The 27690-nt window shown below is 34.6% G+C and overlaps 1 protein-coding gene across 2 annotated transcripts in view; it reads right to left on the bottom strand.

The window, feature by feature from the left end:
* MTMR9 (myotubularin related protein 9) overlaps positions 1-27690 on the bottom strand; it is a 103647-nt gene that overhangs the window by 19288 nt on the left and 56669 nt on the right. For both annotated transcript variants that reach the window (XM_077152958.1, XM_077152959.1), the window contains exons 4-8: positions 12534-12707; positions 11484-11701; positions 10420-10581; positions 7617-7758; positions 5547-5767 (exon numbers count right to left, since the gene is read on the bottom strand). In XM_077152958.1, coding sequence (XP_077009073.1) covers positions 5547-5767; positions 7617-7758; positions 10420-10581; positions 11484-11701; positions 12534-12707 — 917 coding nt within the window. The remainder of the gene's footprint in view (positions 1-5546; positions 5768-7616; positions 7759-10419; positions 10582-11483; positions 11702-12533; positions 12708-27690) is intronic.

Here is a 27690-nt window from a genome sequence, read left to right as displayed (position 1 = left end):
CAGAACTAGGCAGAAAATTAACAAAGAAATAGAAGCCTTGAACAATACTATAAACCAATAATACCTAATAAATATTTACAGAACACTCCACCCAACAACAGCAGGAAACATATTCTTTTGAAGCTCACATGGAACATTCTCCAGGATAAATCACATGCTAGACCTTAAAGCAAGCCTCAGTAAATTTAAAAGGACTGAAATAGTACAAAGTTCTCTGACCACAACAGAATTCAATTAGAAGAAGGAAATTTGAATAAATGACAAATATGAGGAAATCAAACCACATACTCCTAAACAACCAATGGGTCAAAGAAAAAAATCATCAGGAAAGTAAGAAACTACCCTGAGATGAGTGAAAATGAAAACATATCCCATATGAAAATTTACATGATACAGCTCAAGTACTATCTAGAGGGTAATTTCCAGCTGTAAATGCCTATATTAAAAAGGAAGAAATGTCTCAAATCAATAACATTTCACCTTAACAAACTAGAAAAAAAATCAAACTAATGCTAAGTGGAGATAAAGAAATGCAACAGCAAATAGAAAAACAAGAGAAAAATCAATGAAACCAATAGTTGATTTGTGGAAGGAATTGACAAAACGTAAATTAGACTGACCGAATAAAAAAGAGAACACTCAAATAATTAAAATGGAATAAAAGAAAAGACATCACCACCAACCATACAGAACCAAAAAGAGAATACTATGAACAACTATATGCCAACAAATTAAATAATGTATAAGAAATAGACAAATTATTAGGTAGACACAAACTACCAAAAAGCACTCAAGAAGATATAGAAAACTTGAATAACAACAAGAGATTGAATTAGTAATTTTAAAATTTTCCAAAGAAAGGCCCAGGTCCTGATGGCTTCACAGAAGAATTCTACCTAACATTTAAAGAATATTCACCCTTCATAAATTCTTCCAAGAAAGAGAAGAGGACACAACATTTCCCAAGTCAATATGAAGCCAGTATACTCTGCTACCAAAAACCAGACAAAGCATCACAAGAAAACCATAAACCTATACGCTATATGAATATAGATGCAAAAATCCTCAATAAAACAGAAGCATATTGAATTCAGCTACATACGAAAAGGATTATATACCAACCATGACTAAATGAGATATATCCAAGGAGTGAAAGGCAGTTTAATATCCCCAAATCAATAAGTGTTATGACACCATATTTGTAGAATAAATTAAAAAATCACATGATCACTTCAATAGACACAGAAAAAGCATTTGACAGAATACAACACTCATTCATGGTCAAAAAAAACAAACAAAACACTCAACAAACTAAGACTAGAAAGAACTTCCTCAAACTGATAAAGGGGATCTATGAAAACCCCACAGCTAACATGATACTAAATGGTTAAAGAATGAATGCCTTCCCCCTAAGATTAAGCACAAGACAAATTCTCTCTCACCACCTCTAATTCATGTTATACTGAAAGTCCTATGCAAGGCAAATTGGCAGGAAAATAAAATAAAAGGTAACCAGACTGGAAAGGAAGAAGTAAAACTAATTCTGTTTACAGATGACATGATCTTGTATAAAGATAATCCTGAGGAATTCACTAAAAAAGCTAGAATAAATAACTTTAGCAAGTTGCAGGATACAAGATCAATATAAAAAAATCAGCTATATTTCTATATACTAGTAAGGAGTAATCCAAAAACAAAATTGAGAAAACAATTCAATGTATAGGAACATCAAAAATTAGGAATGAATTTAACAAAGAAATGCAACAGTTGTACACTAAAAATTATAAAACGTTGAAAGAAATTAAAGATGATCTAAATAAATGTAAAGACATCCTAGATTCATAGATCAGAAGACTATATATGGATAATCATGTGGCAACTTTTAAACATTTGAACATTTTGAGGAACTACCCAACACTTTTCCAAAATGGCAACCCCATTTTACACTCCCATTGGCAATGAAAATGGACGTCTACCTCACTTCACATATATTAACTCAAATTGACCCAAGGACTTAAATACAAGAGCTAAAAATAAAACTTCATGACCTAGGATTCAGCAATGAATTTCTTACATGTGATACCAAGAGCACAACAACAAAAGAAACAATAGATGAATGTGACTTCATCAAAATTAAAAAGTTTTCTGCATCAAAGGACAGTATCAAGAAAGTGAAAAAGGCAGCCAACAGAATGGGATAAAATAGTTACAAACCATATATCAGATTAAGGACCAGATATCCAGAATATATAAAGAATTTTTGCAATGCATCAACAAAAAGATTAACAACCCTGTTAAAAGATGTGCAAACGCAATGAATAAACAGTTTTCAAAGAGGATACACAAATGGCTAATAAGCTTATGGAAAGATGCGCAACATGATTAGCCATTATGGAAATACAAATTGCAACCGCCGTGAGTTACCAGTTCATATCCATTAGGATGGCTGCTATTTCAAAAAATGGAAAATTATCCACAATAGCCAAAAGGTGGAAATAACACAAGCATCCATCAACAAATGAACGAACAAAATGCGGTACATATATACAATGGAGTATTAAACATGGAGCATATATCCAACCATAAGAAGGAAAGAAGCTCTGAGATATGCTGGAACATGGATGAACCTTGTATTAAGAAGGTTATGCTAAATGAAAAAATCTAGCCACAAAAGACCCCAAATTGTATAATTCGACGATATATGTGAAATATCCAAATAGGTAAATCTGTAAACAGAGAAAGTAGGATAATGAAAAGTGGGGGATGGGGGGATGGGATTGGGGGCAAGAGGGTGAGGGTAGGTAGTGAGTGCTAATCAGTATGGGGCTTGTTTTGCGGGTGATGAAAATGTTCTAAAATTATATTGTAATGACACTTGCACAACTTTGTGAATATACTGTATACTAAAATCCATTGAGTTTTACACTTTAAATGGGCAAATATTATGGTAAATGTATCTTAGTGAAGTATTTTTTTAAATGTTAGATTTTCCCTCTTTCAATTGAGCTCATGTTTCACCAAGAAGCTTCAGTAGTTTTTAAAGTAGTTCACAGGACCAGCTGATTTCCGATCTCCTAAATTCACAAGGTTCAAGCAATTTTAGACTTTGTATCCATAAGAAACCCTAAAGCTCTTATTCTTTTGCATACAATATTTAAAAGGAAAAGTTAGTCATTGCTTTCTCTTAGGTTATCATTCTAATGAATGCTCTCCAGCAAGATCCTAGATTTTACAATGCACATGACTAGAACCCTAAAGTTAGGAGATAGTAAACCTTCCAGCTACATTTAATAAGGAAGCAAAAAGAATAAAGTATGAATAACTATGGAAATGGGAATATGTATCCTATGACTGTCCCTCTTTTGCATGTTGGCAGCAAATAACTTGTTCTGAGTTTTATAGGTTCAGAGCCAGAGAAGAATTTTGTCTTAGAACAGACCATGCCTTTAAACAGACTTTGATGAGATTTTATACTGCTACAGACTTTGAATTGTAACTGAAATGGTTTAAGGCTTTCTGATAGTGCAATGGAATGAATGTATTTTGTATATGTGAAAAACATGCCTTTTTTAGGGTCCAGAGGGCGCAATGTGCTGGTTTGAAAGGATTATATGCCCTAGAAAAGCCATGTTTTAATCCTGATCCATCTTGTGGAGGCAGCCATTTCTTTTAATTCCTATTCAGCACTGTAGTTTGGAAACTTGATTAGATTATTTCCATGGAGATGTAACCCACCCAATTGTGGGTAGTAACTTTTGATTAGATGGTTTCCACGAAGATGTGTCTCCACCCATTCAAGGTGGGGTTGTTTACTGGAGCACTTTAAGAGGGAACCATTTTGGAAGAAGCTCAGAGCAACCAGAGCCACAAGAGTCACCAGGACTGACAGAACCTACAGAACTGACAGAGACCTGAGGAAGCACCTGAAGAGAAAGTTTGCAGATCTTACCATGTGCCTTTCCAGCTGAGTGAGAAACCCTGAACATCATTAGCCTACTTGAAACAAGGTATCTTTCCCTGGATGCCTTAGATTGGGCATTTTTATAGCCTTGCTTTAATTTGGACATTTTCATGGCCTTAGAACTGTAAACTTGTAACTTAATACATTGCCCCCCCCCCTTTTTTGGGGTGCATGGTCTGGGAATCAAACCCAGGCTCCAGTATGAAAGATGAGCATTCTACCACTGAACCACCTATGCACCCTCTAAATTCCCCTTTGTAAAAGTCAAAAAAAAAAAAATAAAAAGAGTTAATTTTGTACTAATCCTTCCATATTTCCATGAATGAGTATAATCATTACTAGGAGGTCAATGTAAAAGAACAAAAATAAACTTCATTAATTGAGACAAATGTAGTCCAGTGGTCAAAGATTCATTTAGAACTAAACTATGAATAAACAGCCAGGGGAAAATCCTACCACCACCCCACCTAAATGTCTTGACAAATGTCCAATTTTATAAAACTAATATAAGGCATTTCAGTTTGAAAATGCCTAAAAACAAGTTATTCCTCTCCCAACTTCATACTATTATCAAAGAAAAAATTCCCTTGAGAGTCAAGAATAAACAGGATGAATTATTAGTGCATCCATGAAATTACCCTTTTAGTGAAATGGATCATATAAATAGTGTGTGGCTCCAGTAGCTATACCAAAGAACAAGGAGGAAACTATGATGACTGACACTTTTCTAAAGCACTCACATATTTCCAATTTTTTTCCTACTTCTGAAGACAAACTCTATAAGAAATTCTAATGTCAAAAAAATCTGCCAATTCAGCTCTAAGTAAAAAAATATATATTATTCCACCTGCTTGAATGTAAAGCTGGTAAAGATGTATCAATTGCATACATTTGTGAAAAACAGTTGTTTAAATCTACTATTCAGTTTAATGATACCGGCTACTAGCCACAATGCAAAGCCTGCCTCCCACCCAGAGGATATATATTGACTCTACCCAAATGAGAAGACCATTAGGCACTTTTAAGATCATTCATTGAGATGTGAATCTTTTAAATAGTCCTAAAAATTTGATGGTACCTGGGATGTTTAGTAAGATTGTCACTCTGGGCCTTAAGACAGTTTCTGTGTATAACATAGAAAGCTCTTGAGCAGCAGTAGGAAAACTGACACAGGAAGCATACTTTTGGTGACCAACTGGCTGTATGTCCCTTGGCAAATTACTTAATTTTCCTGGATCTTTCCCCTAATTCATAAATTTGGATGGAGGGCAGAGTTGGATTTTATGTTAAGGCTTCTTCTAGATGTAAGATACTATGATCCTATATAAAGATATTAACATTTAAAATGGCTGCCCAATTTAATCAAAGCTTTCTGGACTAATTTTAATCTAACAGAACAAAGTCAAGGATATGCTCCCACCTAGTACATGTTAGGTTCATAAAAGCAATATATTTCATATAATTTAACTTATACTTAACAGTAACCTCTACCTTCTCCTTTATAAATAACATTAATATTGAACCATTTTTTTAGGAAGTGATCAAAGCAACTAAAAATACATTGTCATGTGAGCAGTATACCCACCTTTCACTTTCATTGTTGCCCAGAAATGTCCCAAATTGTGAGGCATAGGCATGCTCAAACAACATGATGAGGAAATGCTCATTAAATTCAAAAGAACAAGGGAACTGACGAAGTATCTGCCATACACAGTCCAAGAAGAGAAGAAATACAGGTGATTCCCATTTCTGCTTACTATTACTGAAGGCTGACTGTGCACAGCGCTGCTGGAATGGGTGACCAGCCTAAAAGAAAAGAAGACAGTATGATAATCACATCTTAGAAATGCCCTATAGTGAGATAACATACACTATAGCAGATTCTATTAACGTTGTTCCCAAAGTTGCAATGAAATTTTTATTAACCAGAATGTCATATAATTAGGGTAGCTGCTGTTTACATGAATATTTTCCAGATTTAAAATGAGTAAATTTCAGCAATTTAAGAAAAGAGACAAAATTCCCAAATACTTAACAAGATTGTGCAATTAAGACATGATCATAGGAACTACAATTGTCTTAGAACATTAAATGAAGAAAAATGCACTTCGGTAATTTAAAACTTATAAAATAAATCCTGGTCTGTAAAATCTGGCACAAAGCAAAAATATATAAGCTCTTTGGATACAAAATAAAGGGCAACTTTCAGTTCTATGTACCAAATGAATGTATATTGCTGTAAGCTACATTAACATCACCACTAAGTGGAGATAAATTAGTATGAGACTCTGACAGAGAAACCTTGTAAGGTCAGTTCTGACAGTAAATCTTTCATTACATGGGGAAAGAAGTTATTGTCCTAAACAGACAATATTTTAAAATAAATATTATTTATTTTAGAGATGACGTTGTGCTTAGTTTCTCTCTTCTCCCAAAAAGAACTGGAAGAGTCTGTCATCTACTGACCAAAGTAAATTTAAGAATAATCAGTTGCTCTCTTGCCTAGAAACTGTACTGACCTTACCACTACAAATCATACCCTTCTAGGTTTTTCAAAGACCTGCTTTGTCTTTGTACTGCTTTATGCAGCAAGGATAATTCCATGAAAATTTTCTAGTGGTTAATAGGATTTTGATACCTATTAAAATATATATAAATAAGTAAATTATATTAATTTATTATATATCATGAAGAATGTAGTAGAAAAGATTTTCAACAAACACAGACGGTATATTTAGTTAGGACAGTTTGACTTAGAGATAAAGGTCAGCTGTCAGGCAGAATAGAGATGATATAAATGACAGCTTTGAATTTGGTTAAATTTGAATTGTAGTTATAAGGGTCAGAAATTATTTTTCTCCAGAGATACTTCTGCTTTCAAGAAATATCTCAACATTTATTTTCAGTCTTAATTATTTACCAAGTTATACAGTGCATATACATTCATAAATTGATCTCTGACTTTGAAGACTTCAATCTATTTTGTGAGATTTTTATTTTAGTCATCCAGCAGTATGTGACAGCACTGTGTTATGTCCTAGTGATAATAAGATGAATAGGGCATGGACTCTGATCTCAAAGAAATCACGTTTTTAGGTCTAGTTAAGAATAAGGGCTGAAGAAAATGGATCAATTTTTATCTATGGAGGAGGTTAAAATCTCAAAGACTTTATGAAAGCAGTGGTGTTCAGCTGAATACTAAAAGATGAGAAGGACTTTACCTGGATGGGTAAGAGGATAGGATGGGGAAATATGAGTGAAAGGCTGAAAGAACTAAAGTACATGCCTTATTCTTACAAGTCCCCACTCCTGCCTTCCGCCATTTATGTTTTTTTATACCTATCGAGCTTCTGGAAGAAAAAACTGTATTTCACATTTCCCCAGATGTAACACAACGCACCTAATAAGGGTTTGTTAAGTGAATGAAGTGTCAAATCAGCAATAAATGCCAAGAATGATACAGAAATTAAGAGGCAGTAAATATTATAAACATTTATTCAAACATTTATTCAAACATTTATTAATTGTCCCACAAGAAATTAAAGAATTAAACATTTTAATCAATCAAATTTCATACATTAGGCCAGCTACTGCAAACCAGAATCACAGCATCAATCATCTGCAGTTTTTCTCAGCAGCAAATAGCTTTTCTCACCTGTAGCCACTCTCTTTCTATCAGGGCCTCAAATCCACGGATGGTCCTGCTTCTTGGTTCCAAGATGATCTGGGCCAGGGAGGTAACCTGAAGTGTGGAATCAGTTCCTTCTGTCCCATGAATCAATATTGATGCTCCTTCCCTGATAGGAAAATCCAGAGAACAAATAGGATACTCCTGACATGGTCAATGAATTCTGTTAGTAATAAACATTTATTGGGTAGAATATTTTCAAAGTCTTACATATTCTGCTCTGTCTAGTACAGTTTATAGTCAAAGAAAGGCATATGATATGTTTCTCTTGGAAAAAAAAATCTATGAGTACCAAATTTCACATGGTAGGAACTCCTTTAAATTGTAACAAATTTCACAGAACCTTTTAGCTGATTTTTTATTTCCTTTACAAAACCAAAAAGTAGTCCTTATCATAGTAGGTGCTTACCTTTTCTGTCTTAATAGTTGATTAAAGCCTGTTCCCATCAAACCTAGAAACATATACTTAAAATTGTTTTCCTCTGACCTTGATTCTACCTTTTCACAGTCAGCTGACTTTAAGGAAGCTTTATAAACTGTAATGCATCGAGGAAACAAGTTCTGAACCATATTTTGAGACACAGGAAAACAAAAAAACCTAAAAACATAAAACTATTAACCCAGAAAGTAAGTTGCAATACCACTAAATCATGATACACAGGTGATGTATGGTACCGAATTATTCTAAAAAGAACAGAAGGAAATACTAAAAATGAAATTAACTAAATTTCCCCCACATTTTATTGAAATAAACATAGAAGAAAACTTTGGAAAAAAGAAAATATGCTCACAATCTTACCATAAATGTTTCCTGTTTGTTTACTACCATCAGTTATTTTGCCATGTACATGTATACAATACATAATTTCCTATTATTTCCATTTTATTACAAACATTTCTCATTTTAATTTACTTAATCCTATAGTTGGACATTTAGGTTATTGTCAATTTTTATTAAACTGCAGAGAATGTTATTTAGTTTTTTGTCTTCTGAAGTATTCAGAGTTCTTACTTTGAAAATAATAGATTCTCAAACTTCACCTATTGAACATTCTTCAGATAAAATCTAATCACTAAGCTGAAGGAGATAAGCAAATATTTTAGGGCTTCTGATATATACTGAACATATATATATCTTATTATCTGTGGGATATTCTGAATTTAAATTTTTATATTTTAAGTGTTTAATTATAAGGACAGAGCTGAATGGAGGGGCAAATAATAAAACTAATACATATCAGAAAAGTAAAAACAAAAACATGGCAAAACAAACCCGAAACCCCTACCTCTCACAAGAGTTTCAAAATGCCCATCTGTAGGAGATGGCCAGACCCAAGCTAAATGAAGACAGAGAGAATAAATACTGTTCTATACCTAGGACTGCCTTGATATGTGTCGTCTGGTTATTATGGTTGAACATTTAAACAATGTTAAAGTAGTGATAAGTATCTCCTATAATTCATGTTCCCTAAGGTAACTGAAGTCTCTGGACTCATCACATAAGGGGAGATCTGATAAATTTATGTTAAAAAGAAATGAAACCCTTTATATTACTCTCTTCATTCTGAAAAACTGATTTCTCTGCCATAAAACCTTGATTTTTCACTCCCATATTTTATTAGCTAAATGAGCCTTGCCTAAAACAAAGAACAGTGACAGCCTGAGAATCCTGACACAAGAGTTTACCTGTTCATTTTTTTTTAGTATTTTTTTGAGAAATCTTCACATACACACGCACAGTCCATCCATAGTACACTATCAAGTTTCTGTTCTTAACTGTCTCACTAACTTACTACATGATCTTTTTTTAAATTTATTTTATTTATTAAACATACCCACATACAAACACAAACATTCTTACCATATGATCATTCCATTCTACATATATAATCAGTAATTCATAATATCACATAGTTGTACATTCACTACATAATCTTAAGCAACCCATTCTATTATCATTTCTAACTATGAAAATTATATATATAGTTCCTTAATTTGGAAACATCAATAAAACAAATTAATGTCTCAAAGAAAAGTGCCATCCAACTATGTGGTGGCAATATTTATATCCACCTATTGTTTCAATGGGAATCCCCTTCTTAAAAAGGGCATTCTAAGCTTCTCCAACAACTACCAATCCTCTGCCTCTGTTCAAGTCTTCTGCCTCAAGTCTCAAGGATTAGCAACCCTTAACTGAGTGAATAAACTAGAATCACTTGATATATTTCATATTGCTACCATTAGGTGTTCTCAACTTGAGAGCCAGATATAAATGCACATTATCAAGTAGTTTGTATAGGATATCTGAGAGGTTAGAGAGGATCATTTTACCATGTAACAAAATTACATTTTTCCTTTCATTGATATTTCAAAAGTAAGGAGGCAGGTTTGGCCCTGAGAACTAAGAAGAAAAGTTTCTCCTGTTCTTTTTCACAATTTAAGAAATTGGTAGATTCATAATTTGAGGATTTTATAGAAAAAGTCGGTTCTGTAGTATTTTAAAATCTGTGTAACATAAATGTGTATATGTACATAGGTCACATTCATTCAACAAGCATTAATTATCTATTAAACGTCAGACTCTAAGCACATTCCTCATCTATTACTGAATGGGGTTAACTACTTATATAGCATTTTACAAAAATGATCTGAACATAGATAATAGCATATTCACAAACCTTAACATAATATAGAAACATATGTCTGTTTTAAAAGCAAAATCTGTTTACACTGTGCATATCACATCCACGAACCTTGAAATGCACCTTACCTGTCAATACACTGAGCTGCTAAACAGGCAGTTGTCAGAATCTCTTTGATATGAGTCAGCCAATTGGACGCCTCCAATTTACTGAGCCATCGGTCCATGTTATGTGTTTGGTCATTACAAGCTTCCACAAGTTTAATTAAGCTTTCCTGAAGAATATGATACCTTTCAAAGTCAAGAAAGAGAAAGTAAAAAAGAAAAAAAAAGAGAAAACAGGATGATAAAGAACGAAACCAAACTGAAAACTCAACCTCCAACATATCCAAGAATAAAAATAGCTCAAAAAACTATAAAAATATTTACCTTGAATATAGTAACTTGAGGTTTAAACATTGAAAACCTTATATTTAAATATAATATTAATATTTAAGCAAAAATGCTTAAAAATGCCTATAATGGTAAACTGCTCCACATCTGAAACAGATTAAATCCATTTCATATACCTGAATTATCTGACTAGGGGAGACAGCCAAACACTGCATTTTGTAAAACATCTCAAGACACAGTATTACTCACCACTGTAATTCTTTCCCCACTGATCTAAACACTGGATATTCTGGCACCATTGGCATCAATGCCAAGGCCATCTCAGATCTCCCCACCCCTTTTATCTGTTTTTTTAGCCCCAACTCCCACCCATCCCAAAGCAATTATAAACCATTAATTTAAAGCATAAGTGAGAAACAATATAGGCAGTGAAAACAAGTGTGAGAATAGCTGAGTATAGGGAAAATGAAATCTCTCAGGTTTTTTGACTTATGAAAATATGTGTAGTAACGTTTCATAAGTTTAGCCACCACTGATGTACACACGGAGGAGCAGGTCTGTGGTGATGAGATTTCAGAGCTGATTTAGAGAAAGAATACTATGTGACTAAAACTCACCAGTGAGTTTCCAGGATAAGTCTTTTGCTCGTCTTATAAAATATGAGAGGATATCCTGCCAATTTTTCATCCTAAGTTAATGTGTAGGTTCATTTGAATACTTGTGATTTTTGAACAGCCAAGGATCTACCCACTCTAATTGCCTTCAAATAATAGTTCATAACTGTCTCCAGAATCTTTTACCTCTCAATAGACTTATGAATTCGCCTCCACTGGGGATAATGAGCTTCTTGTTCAAAGCCACCTCCTTTGGCTCTAGCTTGCTGAGCTACATTTAGAGATCGGGTGTCAATGATGTAGCCACGTTTTCCTGCCCGAAGAGTAGCATTTATCAGTTTCTCATCTTCCTTGCACCGTCTACCATTTGTGCCAGTGAGTGGTTGACCACTTCGCATAATTACCTAGAAGCACAATCCAACTTAAAATTCAACAGCAGTTGCTTTTACAGTTTCTGAAAACACAAATTAGCTAGATTATAAGTATCTCAAATACAATTAATTATGTGACACTTTGGAGATGGTTTGATCCAAAAAAGTTTTCTATGTATTAGAATAGGTAATAACTGCAAAACAAACATAAGCTTTGTACTTTTACAGACCTTTTCTTCCTACAATCTTAAAACACTTTCACATAAAAATTACAGTACCTCTTTAAGATTTAGTCAATGAATTGAATATACAGTAGTACTGAAGACAACAATGGCCTAGTCAGTAAATATTTACTTCAACTATATACATTTAGGGTTGGTGGTCTAGGCAAGAAGTTTGAAAAGAAAAGGCGCCAATGGAAAAGTAAAAAAAAGTTTATGCACTATTATTGTTTGGGGAATCATTTTTAACATCTCAAAAGTTGCTTATCTGTTATTTATTCTCCAGTGGCTCTCCTCTATCCCCATCAATACTGTAACCATTTGTTTTCAAAGATTATCAACTACATATTTTGAAAGGTTTGCTTTTAAAACTTTTCTCAGGAAATCAATCTGCCATACTTTTATCTTCTATGGTGAATGGTTTAGAATTATTTCAAGAGACACCATAATGTATATTGTTATCCTAACTACCTTGAAATTTAACATGACCAAGGAAAGTCATCCAGAGGATGACATCAGTTAACTACTTTGAACCATCATCTTTCAGACAGCACTTACCATTTAAAGAGACACAATATTGTATTTAATAATAAAGGCCTAAACCAAGCCCTTCAGGAGACCAAGCTGTAGTAGTCTACACTTACCATTCCGTTTTTTTTATGATAATAGCTTAGTACTGGGAAGCGTCCTCCATGTCGAAACATAGCTACCTTCCGAACAGCTTCATCATCAATGCATTGGGGCACTATGACAATTGGTGGGTAAGAGGGGCAGACGGCAAATTCCTTATTGACATAACTTAGCCTCCATTCAGTCGTCTGAAAAACACAAAATACTCAAGGCTAACCAAGTATCTCAATGTTACAAAATAATTTGAAAAATTTTAAAGGACCGTAGAAAACCAACTTTTACAGAATGAAGAAGTCATCTCTCAGGAATTTCATAGAAAGGATACCTAACCCATACTTAAAATACTTCCAGAAAATAGGAGCTGTATACTTTAGGGTTAACTTCCTGCATGACCAGGCGACCCTAAATTCACAAAAAATTCTTTTCCATACTGAGGAAAATCTACTGCTTTAAAATTTTCTCCACTGATTTTGACTATGATTTCAGACAACACAGTACAAGTTTCCTATTTCACATGGCATCTATCAAATATTTGAAAGACAGTTAGGTCTCCCTTTAGTCTTCTATTCTCCAAGTTAAATATATTAAGTATATCCACAAGGGCCATTATTATCAGGGCCAACATCACACCTATATTCATTCTTTTCTGAGTACCACTTAAATTTGTTAATAGTTCTCTTAAAGGAAGTAGCAAGAAGACAGTAATACTCCAGGCAATGCATAACCACCATGGACTAGAGTACAGCTATAGCAAATCCTTTATTACTTTCTGTTATTTTAAAAAAGAGAGAGAAATATAGCAGTGTTAGTAACATCCTTCTTAAAACAGTAACAACTTACAACTAAGAAAGATTACACTTACGAGACAACAAAATTATTTCTAACAGTATGCTAAGAAGCAAAGTATACAATATAAAATTTCTATCAATTTACTTCAAATATTGGAAATGAAAACCACTTAAAGACCATGAAAAGCTTATTACAATAAAAAAGTTTTAATTTTGTATATATAAATTTCAATGTTTCTATAAATCAGATGGGCCTCACATATTGGTCATGGGTTGCCAATAATTGAATATTGAAGAACTGAAGTATGTTAGATGACTATAAGAGAAGAACATTAAAAATATATTTTATAAGATATAATATCAAAAATTTTATTTCATTTTTCACTTTTCCAAGTTATTCAATACCAATCAAAAAAAATTTCTAAAAGATTCATTATTCAAAAAAACAAAAACAAACAAACAAGAAAAACTTCCTTGTTTCCTGCTCACTCAACCCTTTCCCATTTTCCCCAGAGGCAACCATTTTCAATTTTTCACTTCATTGTGTGTATGTGTGTGTATGTGTTTACCTCCAGATTTACAAATAATATGATTATGCTGCTATTTCTTGATTTTTTACTGTTAGGTATTATTTATTGATGTCCTGTTCAATAGAATGATGTTATGTCTCTCTACTGATCTTCAGTACAATTCCATCATCATTAAGTTTTCGTTATGTATAGGGTCCTCTTTCTGTTTCACTGGTCTATTTGTAGTAACTCAAGCTTTTAAAATAAGCTTGATATTTAGTAGACTAAGTCCTCTCTCCATTTTTGTTCTTCAAGAGTACCTTGGCTCCTCTTAGCCCTCTACTCTTCCACGTAACTTTTATCAAATTGCCTGAAAAATCCCATTGGGATTTTAATATGATTGCATTGACTCTAGATCAATTTGAAGAGAAATACTACTTTACAATATTCGATCTCTCTGTCCATGAACATTGTGTTCCTCTACTTATTTAAGCTTTCTTGAAATTTTTCAATAAAGTTTTATAATACTCTCAATAAAGGCCTTACATATCTTTTCTTAGATATATTTCTAGGAATCTTATTTTCTGGTTGCACTTTAATTTTATCTCTTCAAAACAAGATTCTTTCTGTTTCCTATATAGATAAGCATATAATCAACAAATAATGGCAATTTTGTATTTTCCATTTCAATCCGTACACCTTTTATTTTTTTCTTCTTGTCTTAACTGAGCTTTCAAGTAAGACAAAGATGAATACAAAGATGAATAGGGCTAGTAATGATGAGTATATTGTCTCACTTTTGAACTTAAATGGAATGATAAACTTAAGATATGTTTTTGTTAGATAACCTTTTACAGGTTAAAGAAGTTCCTTCTAATCCCAGTCTGCTAAGAGCTTTTGATCATGAATAGACGTATAGTATTACCAAATGCTACTTTCTCTTCTAATCTGGTAAGTGTGTTTTCTCCCTTCATCTGTTTGAAATCCAATGGAGTTTGCCCCGCAGGTTTTCAGAACTGTTTGGGTCTAGTGACTTCTGTTTACCTTTCAATTTCTCCCTATGGCAATGGAAATATGTACCCTATGACTGTCCCTTCTTTATATACTGGAAGCAGATAAATAGTTTTGAGTTTCATAGAACCACAGCCAGAAGAGAATTTTATACTGTTTCTGACTTTGTATTGCTACCGAAATGTTTTCAGGTTTTGTGATATTGTAATGAAGTCAATGTATTTTGTACATGGAAGGAACATGTCTTTTTTGGTGTCCAGAGGGTGGAATGTGCAATTTTGAATCTATTATGTACCCAGAAAAGCCACGTTTTAATCCTGATACAATCTTGTGAGGGTGGCCATTTCTTTTAATCCTGATTCAAAATCGTAGGGTGGAAACCTTTGATTGGATTGTCTTCACGGAGATGAGGCACACCCAATTGTTGGCGTGACCTTTTGAGTAGATGGAGATATGACTCCACCCATTTAAGGAGGGTCTTGGAGTCCTTTAAAAGGGGAAACATTATGAAGAAATCTCAGATGTCTGGACTGCTGCCTGAGAGAGCCGAATATAGACATTTGGCGATCAAGGCAGAAATAGTCCAGGCGCTAAGCAAGGACTCTCAGAAACAGCCAGAACCTGAGGAGAAGGAATCTCTAGCTTTGGTGGGTGCTAAGCTAAGAGATGAAACACAGAGTTTTATCCCAGAAAAGCAAAGTGAATACCATAGGCACTAGAAGAGGAAATTGCTGGCATCAGAAGCTGTAAGCGACAGAACCAGGAACAAGGACTAGCAGATGCCTGCCACATGCCATCTAGATCACCCTTCCTTAAGCCAAGGTATCTCTTTCTGGATGCCTTAGTTAGGACATATTTATGACCTTAGAACTGTAAACTGCAACTAATTAAATTCTCTTTTAAAAACCTATTCCATTTCTGGTATACTGCATTCTGGCAGTTAGCAAACTAATACAAACAGTAACTTGTATTTACAGATCTTCTAATGATAAATCACCTATGAATTTCAGGGAAAACTCAGATTTGGTCAAGTAACCTTATGCTGGATTTGGTTGTTTAGGATTTTCTGTATTAATGTTCACAAGTAAGAAAGGCCAGTAATTTTTTCTTGATTTTGTTTAGTTTTGGTTTTAATCAACTGGGTAGAATTTCCTCTTTTATATTGCTTAGAAGAATTTACATAAAATTGTAACCAAACCTTAAAGGTTTGGTTAAACTCTTCTGAAAAACTCGCTTGAACCTCGTGTTTTCTTTATGGGATAATCAATTACGGATTGAATTTCTTTAATGGCTTTAAGATTATCCAGGGTGTCTATTTCATCTTCAGTTAATTTTGATATTATATTTTTCTATGAACTCACCTATTTTGAAGTTTTCAAATTTACTGGCACAAAGGAGTTCTTAATATCCAATTTTTAAAAATTTCTGCTGGATAGGTAGTTATACCTCCATTTTAATTCCCAATATTACTCGCTTCTTTCATTTCTTAATTAGTCTTGACAGAGGTTTGTCAATTTTATTAGCCTTTTAAAGAGTCATTTTGGCTTTGTCTAATCCTACTGCATGTCTGTTTTCTCGTGCATTAATTCGTACTATCATTTTTATCATTTCTTTCTTTTTATTTACATTTTGTTCATTTTGATATATCTATTTTAGCCTCTTAGAGATTGGATGCATGGCTCATTAATTTTCAGCTTTTATTTACTATATATAGTCAATACTATAAGATTTCTTCTAGATACTCCCTTTAAGTTTCTTTTTTGTATGCTGTATGGAGGGGTCACATTTCTTTCTTTTTCTTTGTGAGTATCCCTTTATTGCAGCACCATTTGTTGAATCTTTGTTTGGTTGGTTTTTTGCTTGTCTGCTGGCTTGTTCATTTTTTTTGGAAATTACATGGGCTGGGAATCGAACCTGGGTCTTCCACATGACAGGTGAGAATTCTACCACTGAACTACACTCGCAACCCCCCACCCCTTTAACGTTTTGACATTTATTATTTTCATTATTGTTCAGATCAAATTATTCTCTTAATTTCCATATATTCTATCTCTAAAGTATGATTTTAAATTTTCTAATAAATGATTTTTATTTTTAAAGGTCATTTTGTTGTTGAATTCCAACTTAACTGCTGTTAGGCTAGAACATAATAACAAAAACAACATTAGCAGTAATAATAATAGAAAGTTTGTTAAAAGTCCTGAGAACAGCATATGGCAAATAGCAATGTTCTTGGGGTTTTTTAAGTGATAACACATTCAATACTCACAGGACTCCATAAAGTAGGTATTATTATTCCCAAAGTATAGATGAAGAAACTGAAAGTTAGAGAGATTAGGTAATTTGCCCAAGGTTACATACTGAGTAAGTGGTGAAGCCTTGATTCAAATCCAGGCAGCCTAGTTCCAAAGTCCATCCTCCTTACACCTACCTACACTTTAGGATAAAGGCTATTTGAAATCTGTTGAGACATGCTTTAAGCCTAATATAGAAGTATATTTTCCTAAATGTTCTGTCCATGCTTAAATATTATAAATATGATAACAATAAAATCCTCAAATTGCAGGCATAACACATATATGTCTACTTCATCAAATTTGTTAACTATATGTTTAGAGGGCCAAGAACCTGTGATTATTTTTGCCCATTTTCAATTAATGCCAGTTATTTCTAAATTCTTCACAAATATGGTGAGTTAATTAATTTATATGGTTTTGTCTGTTTTTTGCTTTCTATATTTCAAAGTTATGTTATTAATAGAAATGTTATATCCTCCAAGCAAAATGAATGTTTTATCTTGATATAATGACCTCCTTTATCACTAATAATGATTTTTACTTTAAAGCCTATTTGGTCTGATATTTATATAGCTACACCAGTTTTCTTTTTGGTTGGTATTTATGCCTAACAGAACTTTTTCCCATTCTTTTACTTCCAACCTTTCTCTCCCCTTATGTTTCCTTAAGTTCCTGGTAAAGTCTTCAGCATTCCTCTCTAAGGAAGAAGAGAATGTTCTATACTCCACAGTACCATTATCACATCTAAAAATGTAACATTAGTTCACTAATATCATCTAGTCTAGGGTCCATATTGAAATGCTTTCAAATGTGTCCAAAATGTGTTTTGTAACCTTTTTTTTAATTCAGGGTTCAATCAGTCTTCATGCATTTCATTTGAAAAAAAATTTTTTTTTGTTTTGTTTAAACAAGGCAATTTATTGTATCATGGTTTTGGAGGCTAGAAATCCAACATTAAAGGATCACTATGCATTTGAATTTTAAGTTGGAGATATTCTTTTCTCTTCAATTCTCTCTGACAATTTTTTACTCTGAACTGGAGATTTACACTAATATACATTTATAGTTATTATATTTACTGATATTTGAATTTCTTTCTACCATCAGATTTTATGTAATTATTTTTTCTACTTTCTTTGTGAATCTTTTTTTCTACTTCTTGGCCATCTGTTGAATTTAGTTATACTTTCCCTTTCATCATTGCATTTTCCTCATGGATCTGAAAGATATATAGGTTATTTCTATTCTTTAAATGATTACACTTGAAATTTTAAGAAGCACACTTAACAGAGTTTTAAGATTGGATACTATTTATCCAATTCCTGAAAAATGAAATGATCTCTGACCACTAACTCCCATTATTACCTCTTATTTGATATGCTATTTTGTCCAAAATTTAGCTGTATCTTGGTTATGTTTATTTTGTGACCCTAAAAATTACACACATTTGTGCAATTCACATAATAATAATTTTATATCATCACATTCCCATTTTCTTATTTACCAATCCATCTTTAACCTCCTATAATTTTTCCTTCTTGAAATTCCCTTCAGAAATTCCTTTAACAAGAGGCTTTGGGTAGAAAAATTGTTCAGTTTTTAATCTACCAATACTTCTATCTGTCTGGCATTTTTAAATCAAGTTTTAATGGATATAGATCTGGACAATTAATTTCCTCAGCACTCTGAAGAACTTATTCTGGATTCCACTGTTGCTATTAAGAAGTCAGCTGCCAATCTCATTGTCATAACATGCAGGTCATTTGTCTTTTCTCTTTGGCAAATTTTGTCATGTTCTCTTTGCCTTGCTGTTTGGCAGGTGGATTACAATGTGTATAGTTAAAGATTTCTTTATTATTACCCAGTATGGGATTTTCCAGGATATCTGACTCTAACGTTTCATGATTTGCATTGATTTTAGAAAATGTTCAATGATTATCTCTTTCAATATTGCCTTTCTTCCATTTTCTCTACTATCATCTTTTTGAACTCCCCTTTGACAAATGTTGAACTTTTTCTCTTTATCATCCATGTATCTAACTTCTTGTATTAATCAGGCTTCTCCAGGGAAACAGAACTAACATCAAATGTATGTAAATATCATGAGATTTTTATAAGAATTGTCTCACAAATGTAGTGATGGGTGAGTCTAAATTCTGAAAGGCTGGTCACAAGCTGGGAACTTTGATGAAGGTGAATGATAAATTCCATAAGAGAAGCTGTCTGGTTGAAGTAGAAATGGAAATTCTCTCTTCTGAGTGCTGAAATTATCACTTCTTTTAAGGCCTTCAACTGATTGAATGAGATTTCTGTCATCATTGAAGGCCATTCTCCAGTTAATTGTTGATGCAATCAGCCATAGATGCAATCAACTTCCTGATGATTTAAGTCCACAAAATATCCTCACAGAAATAATCAGGACAGGACCCGCTTAACCAAACAACCAAATGCCATGACCTGGGTAGACGACACATGAACTTAACATCAGATTTCTCTAGCACATTTTCCACCCCCATTTTGTATTCTCAGTAATTCTTTCAGATCTATATTCCAGATCACTAATTCTCTCTTTAATTTTTTCTAACCAGTTACTGAAACTTAACATTAAGTTACTTTCTTTTATCTTCTTTCTAATCAATCTTAATGAGACAAAAACTATGAAAAATAAACTAGATGCACTTACAAGAGCATGATTTCATGCAACCACCAGTGAAACCAACACCACAATCAAGAAAACAAAAATTTCAATTACCTTCTCCAATAATTACTTGTGTATCTTGACAGTTCATACTTCCCTCCACCCCAGTACTAAGGAAATACTATCTATTTTTAGTAAACTTTGGTGCCATAGCTAAGAAACCTTTGCCTTACCCACAGTGTTAAGGATTTTCTTCTGTGTTTTTGTCAAGAAGTTTTACAGTTTAACCCTTCTGTTTAAGTCTATAATTCATTTTTTATTTTTCTATATGGTACAAGGTAAGACTCTAAGCTAACTTTTTAAAATATACAAATATCCAATAGTTCTGGTGCAATTAGTTGGAAAAACCATTCTTTCCCCCCACTGAATCACCTTAGTACATTTATCAAAAATCAGTTGAATGTTAGGAGTGGAATTAAGTTTGTCCTCCAGGACAGCTAGTAAATAGCCAGAAACAGTACAGAATAACTGCTGGGGGAACCTCAGTTGTTCTTGACCAGTCTTGACCAGGTGGAACGGCTGAGATGCAACACACAACTGTAACTCTCCAAAGCCAGGAAAACTGGTGCCCCTTCGCCACAGGCACAGAAAGCTGGTTACCCGAGTGGAAAAGAAACAGACATTACTACCAGCAAGGGCTTAGCTGAACCAAGCTCCAATAGCAGAATTAACAAATTCTGACTGAGAACCAGACCCCAGCATTGATAAGTCTGGAATAAGCACTAAAAGTACTAGAGAGAAGATGGTGGCTTAGTAAGATGCGCGGGTCTTAGTTCCTCCTCCAGAAAAGCAACTAAAGAAACAGAAACAATACGAAACAGATCCCGGAGCCACGACAGAGACCATAAAGACAGCGTACCCCATTCTGGAACGGCTGAACGGGCAGGGAGAATCCGCTGCGGTGAGATACCCAAAGGGCGTGCGTTTTCCCGGCCGGGGCGGCTGGCGACTGGGGTCCCCTCCACGCACGTGGCTCCCCGGTCTGACTGGGAACGTTGGATAGCGGGGCCCTCCCGCCACGCTTGGCGTCTCGGGCCAGCTGGGCAATTTGGACCGGCACTCCCCCAAGCTGCAGCAGCCGGTGACCCCCCCCCCCGCGGTTTCCCGGGCCAACTGCAAGATTCGGATTGGCAAGTTAAAGGAGCCACAGCATCTTTTACTGGTGGGACCCGCAGACAGACGAGCGCCACAAGCGCCACCTACTGGGCAGGAAAAGAAAAACAGAGCCCAGAGATTTCACAGAAAAACCTTTCAACCAACCGGGTCCCACACCCAGGGAAATCTGATCAAATGCCCAGACACCAGCAGAAAATAATGGATGACGCTCGGAAAATTGAAGATATGGCCCAAAGGAACAAACCAATAGTTCAAATGAGATACAGGAGCTGAGACAACTAATGCTGAATATACGAACAGAAATGGAAAAACTCTTCAAAAACCAAATCAATAAATTGAGGGAGGACATGAAGAAGACATGGGCTGAACTAAAAGAAGAAATAGAAAATCTGAAAAAACAAATCACAGAACTTATGGGAGTGAAGGACAAAGAAGAAAAAATGGAAAAAACAATGGATACCTACAATGGTAGATATAAAGAGACAGAAGCTACAACTAGTGAACTGGAGGATGGAACATCTGAATTCCAAAAAGAAACAGAAACTATAGGGAAAAGAATGGAAAAACTTGAGCAGGGGATCAGGGAACTGAACGACAATATGAAGCGCACAAATATACGTGTTGTGGGTGTCCCAGAAGAAGAAGAGAAGGGAAAAGGAGGAGAAAAACTAATGGAAGAAATTATCACTGAAAATTTCCCAACTCTTATGAAAGACCTAAATTTACAGATCCAAGAAGTGCAGCGCACCCCAAAGAGAATAGACCCAAATAGGCGTTCTCCAATACACTTACTAGTTAGAATGTCAGAGGTCAAAGAGAAAGAGAGGATCTTGAAAGCAGCGAGAGAGAAGCAATCCATCACATACAAGGGAAACCCAATAAGACTATGTGTAGATTTCTCAGCAGAAACCATGGAAGCTAGAAGACAGTGGGATGATATATTTAAATCACTAAAAGAGAAAAACTGCCAACCAAGACTCCTATATCCAGAAAAATTGTCCTTCAAAAATGAGGGAGAAGTTAAAACATTTATAGACAAAAAGTCACTGAGAGAATTTGTGACCAAGAGACCAGCTCTGCAAGAAATACTAAAGGGAGCACTAGAGTCAGATACGAAAAGACAGAAGAGAGAGGTATGGAGTAAAGTGTAGAAAGAAGGAAAATCAGGTATGATATATATAATACAAAAGCCAAAATTGTAGAGGAAAATATTATCCAAACAGTAATAACACTAAAAGTTAATGGACTGAATTTCCCAATCAAAAGACATAGAATGGCAGAATGGATTAAGACCCAGCAATACCACTGCTAGCTAACTACTCAAAGGACTTAAGGGCAAAGACACAGACAGACATTTGCACACCAGTGTTTATAGCAGCATTATCTATAATTGCAAAGAGATGGAAACAGCCAAAATGTCCATCAACAGAAGAGTGGCTAAACAAACTGTGGCGTATACCTACGATGGAATATTATGCAGCTTTAAGACAGACTAAACTTATGAAGCATGTAATAACATGGATGGACCTAGAGAACATTATGCTGAGTGAGTCTAGCCAAAAACTAAAGGACAAATACTGTATGGTCCCACTGATGTGACCCGACATTCGAGAATCAGCTTGGAATATATCATTGGTAACAGAGACCAGCAGGAGTTAGAAACAGGGCAAGATAATGGGTAATTGGAGCTGAAGGGATACAGACTGTGCAACAGGACTAGATGCAAAAACTCAAAAATGGACAGCACAATAATACCTAAGTGTAATGTAACTATGTTGGAACACTGAATGAAGCTGCACCTGAAATATAGTTTTTTGTTTGTTTGTTTGTTTGTATCTTTTGTTTTTGTTTTTTTTCTTTTTCCTTTCTTTATATATATATATAAATTTTTTATTAGTATTACTATTTTAATTCTCTTCTCTATATTAACATTCTATATCTTTTTCTGCTGTTTTGCTAGTTCTTTTCCTAAATCGATGTAAATGTACTAAGAAATGATGATCATACATCTATGTGATGATACTAAGAATTACTGAGTGCATGTGTAGAATGGAATGATTTCTAAATGTTGTGTTAATTTCTTTTCTTTTTTTTGATTAATAAAAAAAATTAAAAAAAAAAAAGTACTAGAGTTTTTGCCCTGATAGGGAGGGGGCAGAGCTGAAAAAAAAAAACAAGAGGCCTTGTGAATCGGACAGCACAAAATACCAAAAAGGAGCTAGACCACAAGTAAAGGGGGCACATAAAGCCTGGAGATACACAGACCCATGTACCAATTCAAGCTTTTGAGTGACAAACCCAAGGCACAGGGGTAGGCTCTGAAAAGGCTTTTTTTTTACTCCTTAATCATCTTGTTAGATAGAACTGGAAACACTCTCAGGCTCCAACATGGCCCTCCCACCTCAGCAAGGGGAAAATTAAGCTTGTCTGAGAAACAAAGTAACAGTCAGGTGAAAGAAGTTAATTTGCAAAAGGGTGTCCTTTCCCCAAGAAAAAGGGAGCAAGCAGGGCCTAGCTCAAGTGGAATCCCTCCTTCAAGGAATTCAGGCCCCAGGGACCAGAAAGCAGAAGCAATGAAAGCTATCCCACTATGTCATCTCTGTGTCAACCACACCCCTAGCAGAGAGAGTCTGCTGAAATTAAAGGCACCGCATCACTTTAAGCTGGTGGGAAGCCATTGACAGACAAGTGCTACATGCTGGGTAAAACAGGAAAAGCACAAAGTCTAGAGCCTTCATAGGAAAGTGTGACAACCTGCTGGGTCTCACACTCAGGGAAAACTGACCTGGCTACTACTCGTCCTTCCTCAAAAAAAAAAAAAAAAAAAAGTTCCTTATAGGCAGGGCAAGAAACAGAAAAGCAAGAACTGAAAACTTCTGATCAGTTAAACAGAGCCTATGCTAGAGGTCTAGAATAAGTTAAACTGAATGTCAAAGAACAGATAGAGAAAAAAGTCATTCCAGCAAGAAAACCATAGGTAAAAAGAGTGAAAACAACCTTCAAAATAAACAAATTAAGGAAAGCAAATGCTTAGATGCCAGTAAAAAACAAGAGTCGTGCTAGAAAAGTCAAAGTTATGGCCCAGTCAAGGAAACAAACTGTCATGGTCAGGTTCATGCATCAACTTGGCCAGGTGGTGGTACTTGTTTGGCTGGGCAAGTGCTGGCCTGTCTTTTGCTATGAGGACATTTCATAGAATTAAATCATGATCACGTCTGCTACACCCACAGCTGATTCCATTTATAATAAGCCAAGGGGAGTGTCTTCTTTAATGAATGATGTTTAATCTAATCACTGGAAGCCTTTTAAGGAGGATTCTCTTCCTGCTTTGGCCTGTGAGCCTCTCGTGTGAAGTTCATCAAGACCCTCCATCAAAATCATCAGCTTCACAGCCTGCCCTACAAATTTTGGATTCTACATTCCCATGGTTATGTGAGACACTTTTATAAATTTTATATTTATGAATATTTCCTGTCGATTCTGTTTCTTTAGAGAATGCTAACTAATACACAAACTAGCTCATTAAAGGAGATACAGGAATTGAAATAACCAGTTTAGGATGTTTGAAAGACATGGAATTATCTCATCAAAAATTAAATCAATGAACTGAGGGAGGATATAAAGACATTGGGTGAACAAAAAGAACTCAAAAGCTGAAAAAAACAAACAACAGAACTTATGGGAATTAAAGGGATGGCAGAAGAGATGAAAAAAAAAAAAATAGAAACCCACAGCAATGGATTTGAAAAGGCAGAAGAAAGGACCAGTGAACTAGATGATGGGACATCTGAAATCCAATACACAAAAGAAAATATAAGGAAAAGAACAGAAAAATATGAGCAAGGTCTCAGGGAATGGAATGACATGAAGCACATGAATATACATGTAGTGGGTAAGAAGAAAAGGAGGAGAAAGACTAATGAAGGAAATAATCACTGAAAATTTCCCATCTCTTATTAAAGACATAAAATTACAGATCCAAAAAGTACAGCATACCCCAAATAGAAAAGATTCAAATAAACATCCTGCAAGACACTTACTAATCAGATGGTCAAATGTCAAAGACAAAGAGAGAATTTTGAAAGCACCAAGAGAGAAGCAATCCATCTCATATAAGGACAACCCAATAAGATGATGCGTGGATTTCTCAGAAGAAACCGTGGAGGCAAGAAGGCAGTGATGTGATATATTTAAGATTCTAAAAGAGAAAAACCACCAAACAAGAAGTCTATACCTAGAAAAATTGTTCTTCAAAAATGAGGAGGGAGGTCACTTTTACACAAGCTTCAGTGAGACATTGCCTCCTATTACAATTTGCCAAACCACAACCACAACCATTCCAGCCAATCCTAAAGAATACCTAGGGCATTATATAAGATTCTACAAAGATTCAATGAACTAGAGCAAGTTTCCAGAAATCTACACCCTCCACATGGGTCCCTGGACCAGATAAGTGTTGAAAGTTAGAGGCCAGCTTCCCCAGAACATCAGCTAGATCCATCTCCCTACCCCATATTACTGACACCTCTTCCAACATGAAAAAGTTAGAATGGGCATAGCCCAAATATCCCCAAAGAGTGGGAGATCTCTTAGAGAAGCTAGAAAAAAAACCTAAAATTGTGGAAATGTAATCCATACCAAACTCTGAAATCTGTTCTACAACTAACTGTCATAATGTACTTTGAAATTCATTGCTTTTTTGTATATAGGATATTTTTCACAAAAAAGAAAAAAGTCACTTACGATGATAAAATAATACTTATTCCTTCTAGCCTCCAATGTTCTAGACAGGTAGAAGGAAAAATCTGAGATGATGGTATGGTAGCCCACGATAAACTCTGGGATCTGTCCTGTAGCTACTTGTTGAAGAGTGTTTCAAAACTGCTGCTTTTTTCTTTTTTTTGCTTTGTATATGTCATATTATACAATAAAAAAAGTTACAGAAAAGTGAGGGGGAGATTAAAATATTTTCAGACAATCACTGAGAAAATTTGTGACTAAGAGACCAGCTCTGCAAGAAATATTAAAGTGAACATTAAGGTAGGTAGGAAAAGGCAGGAGAGAGAGGTGTGTGGAACAGTGTAGAAATGAAGAATATCAGTAAAGGTAAAAAGAGAAAAACAATTAGATATGACATATAAAATCCAAAAGACAAAATTATAGACGGAAGTACTGCCTTTACAATAATAACATTAATGTTAATGGATTAAACTTCCCAATCAAAAAACACAGACTGGCAGAATGGATTTTAAAACAGGACCCACCTATATGCTGTCCATGGGAAACTCATTGCAAACCCAAGTACAAAAATAAGTAGAATGTGAAAGGTTGGAAAAAGAAATTTCATGCAAACAATATTCAGAAAAGAGCAGGAGTAGCTATACTAATAACTGACAAATTAGACTTCAAATGTAAAACAATTAAAAGAAACCAAGGACACTAAGTATTAATAAAAGAAACAATTCAACAAGAAGACAAAACAATCATAAGTATTTATGTACTGTGCCAGAGTCCTCCAAAATACATGAGGCAAACACTAACAACACTGAAGGGAGAAGTAGATAGATACCTGTACCATAATAGCTGGAGACTTCAATTCCCCCTCTCATCAACAGATAGAACATTTAGACAGAAGATGAATAAGGAAACAGAGATTTTGAATCATGCGATAAATGAACTAGATTTAAAAGACATTTACCATCACACCCACAACAGCAGGATACACATTTTTCTCAAAGGCTCGTGGATCATTCTCAAGAACAGAACATATGCTGGGTCAGAAAGCAAGTCTCAATAAATTTAAAAAGACTGAAACCGTATAAAAAACTTTCTTGGGTCATAATGCAATGAAGCTAGAAATTAATAATAGGAAGAGGGCCAGAAAATTCACAAATACATGGAGGCAAAACAACATACACTTTTTTTGTCAATTGAATTGTTCTTAAAATATTTTTATTGACAAATGTTCGTGCACATACAGTCCATGGATGGTATACAATCAATGGCTCACAATATCATCACATAGTTGTGTGCTTATCGCCATGATCATTTTTTAGAACATTTGCATCACTCCAAAAAAAGAAATAAAAAGAAAAAAGAAAAATATCATACATCCCATATCCCTTATCATCTCCATCTCACTGAACCCAGTATTACCATCTACCAAATGTATTTTACCCCTCCTACCTCCTATTATTTATTTTTTATCCATAATTTTTACTCATAGGACCATACCCTGAATGAAAGGGTAAACAACACACTCTTAAAAGAGAAGTCAGTAAACATCGCAAGGAAACAAAAATGAAAATACAAGATATCAAAATTTATAGGATGCAGCAAAAGCAGTACTGAGAGGAAAAATCATTGCCTTAAACGCCTATAATATAAAAGAAGAAAGAGCAAAAATTGAGTTCACTTGAAGGAATTTTCAGCTGTTCACTTGAAGGAACTAGAGAAAGAATAGCAAACTAACCCCAAAGCAAACAAAAGGAAAGAAATAATGAAGATTACAGCAGAAATAAATGAAATTGAGAACATGAAAACAAAGAAGAAAATCAACAAAATCAAAAGTTGGCTCTTTGAGAAAATTAATAAAATCAGTGGAACCTTAGCTAGGTTGACAAAAAAAGAGAAAGGATGCAAACACAAACATCAGGAATGAAGAACAGACATAACACTGACCCTGTAGAAATATATGAGGGAAAGAGAGAATACTATGAGCAACAATATGCTAATAAACTAGACAATGTAGA

This window comes from Tamandua tetradactyla, chromosome 3, assembly GCF_023851605.1.
Source record: "Tamandua tetradactyla isolate mTamTet1 chromosome 3, mTamTet1.pri, whole genome shotgun sequence".
Lineage (NCBI taxonomy): Eukaryota > Metazoa > Chordata > Mammalia > Pilosa > Myrmecophagidae > Tamandua > Tamandua tetradactyla.
Note: the sequence above shows the minus strand (reverse complement) of the source record. Positions and strands in the feature narration are given on the sequence as shown.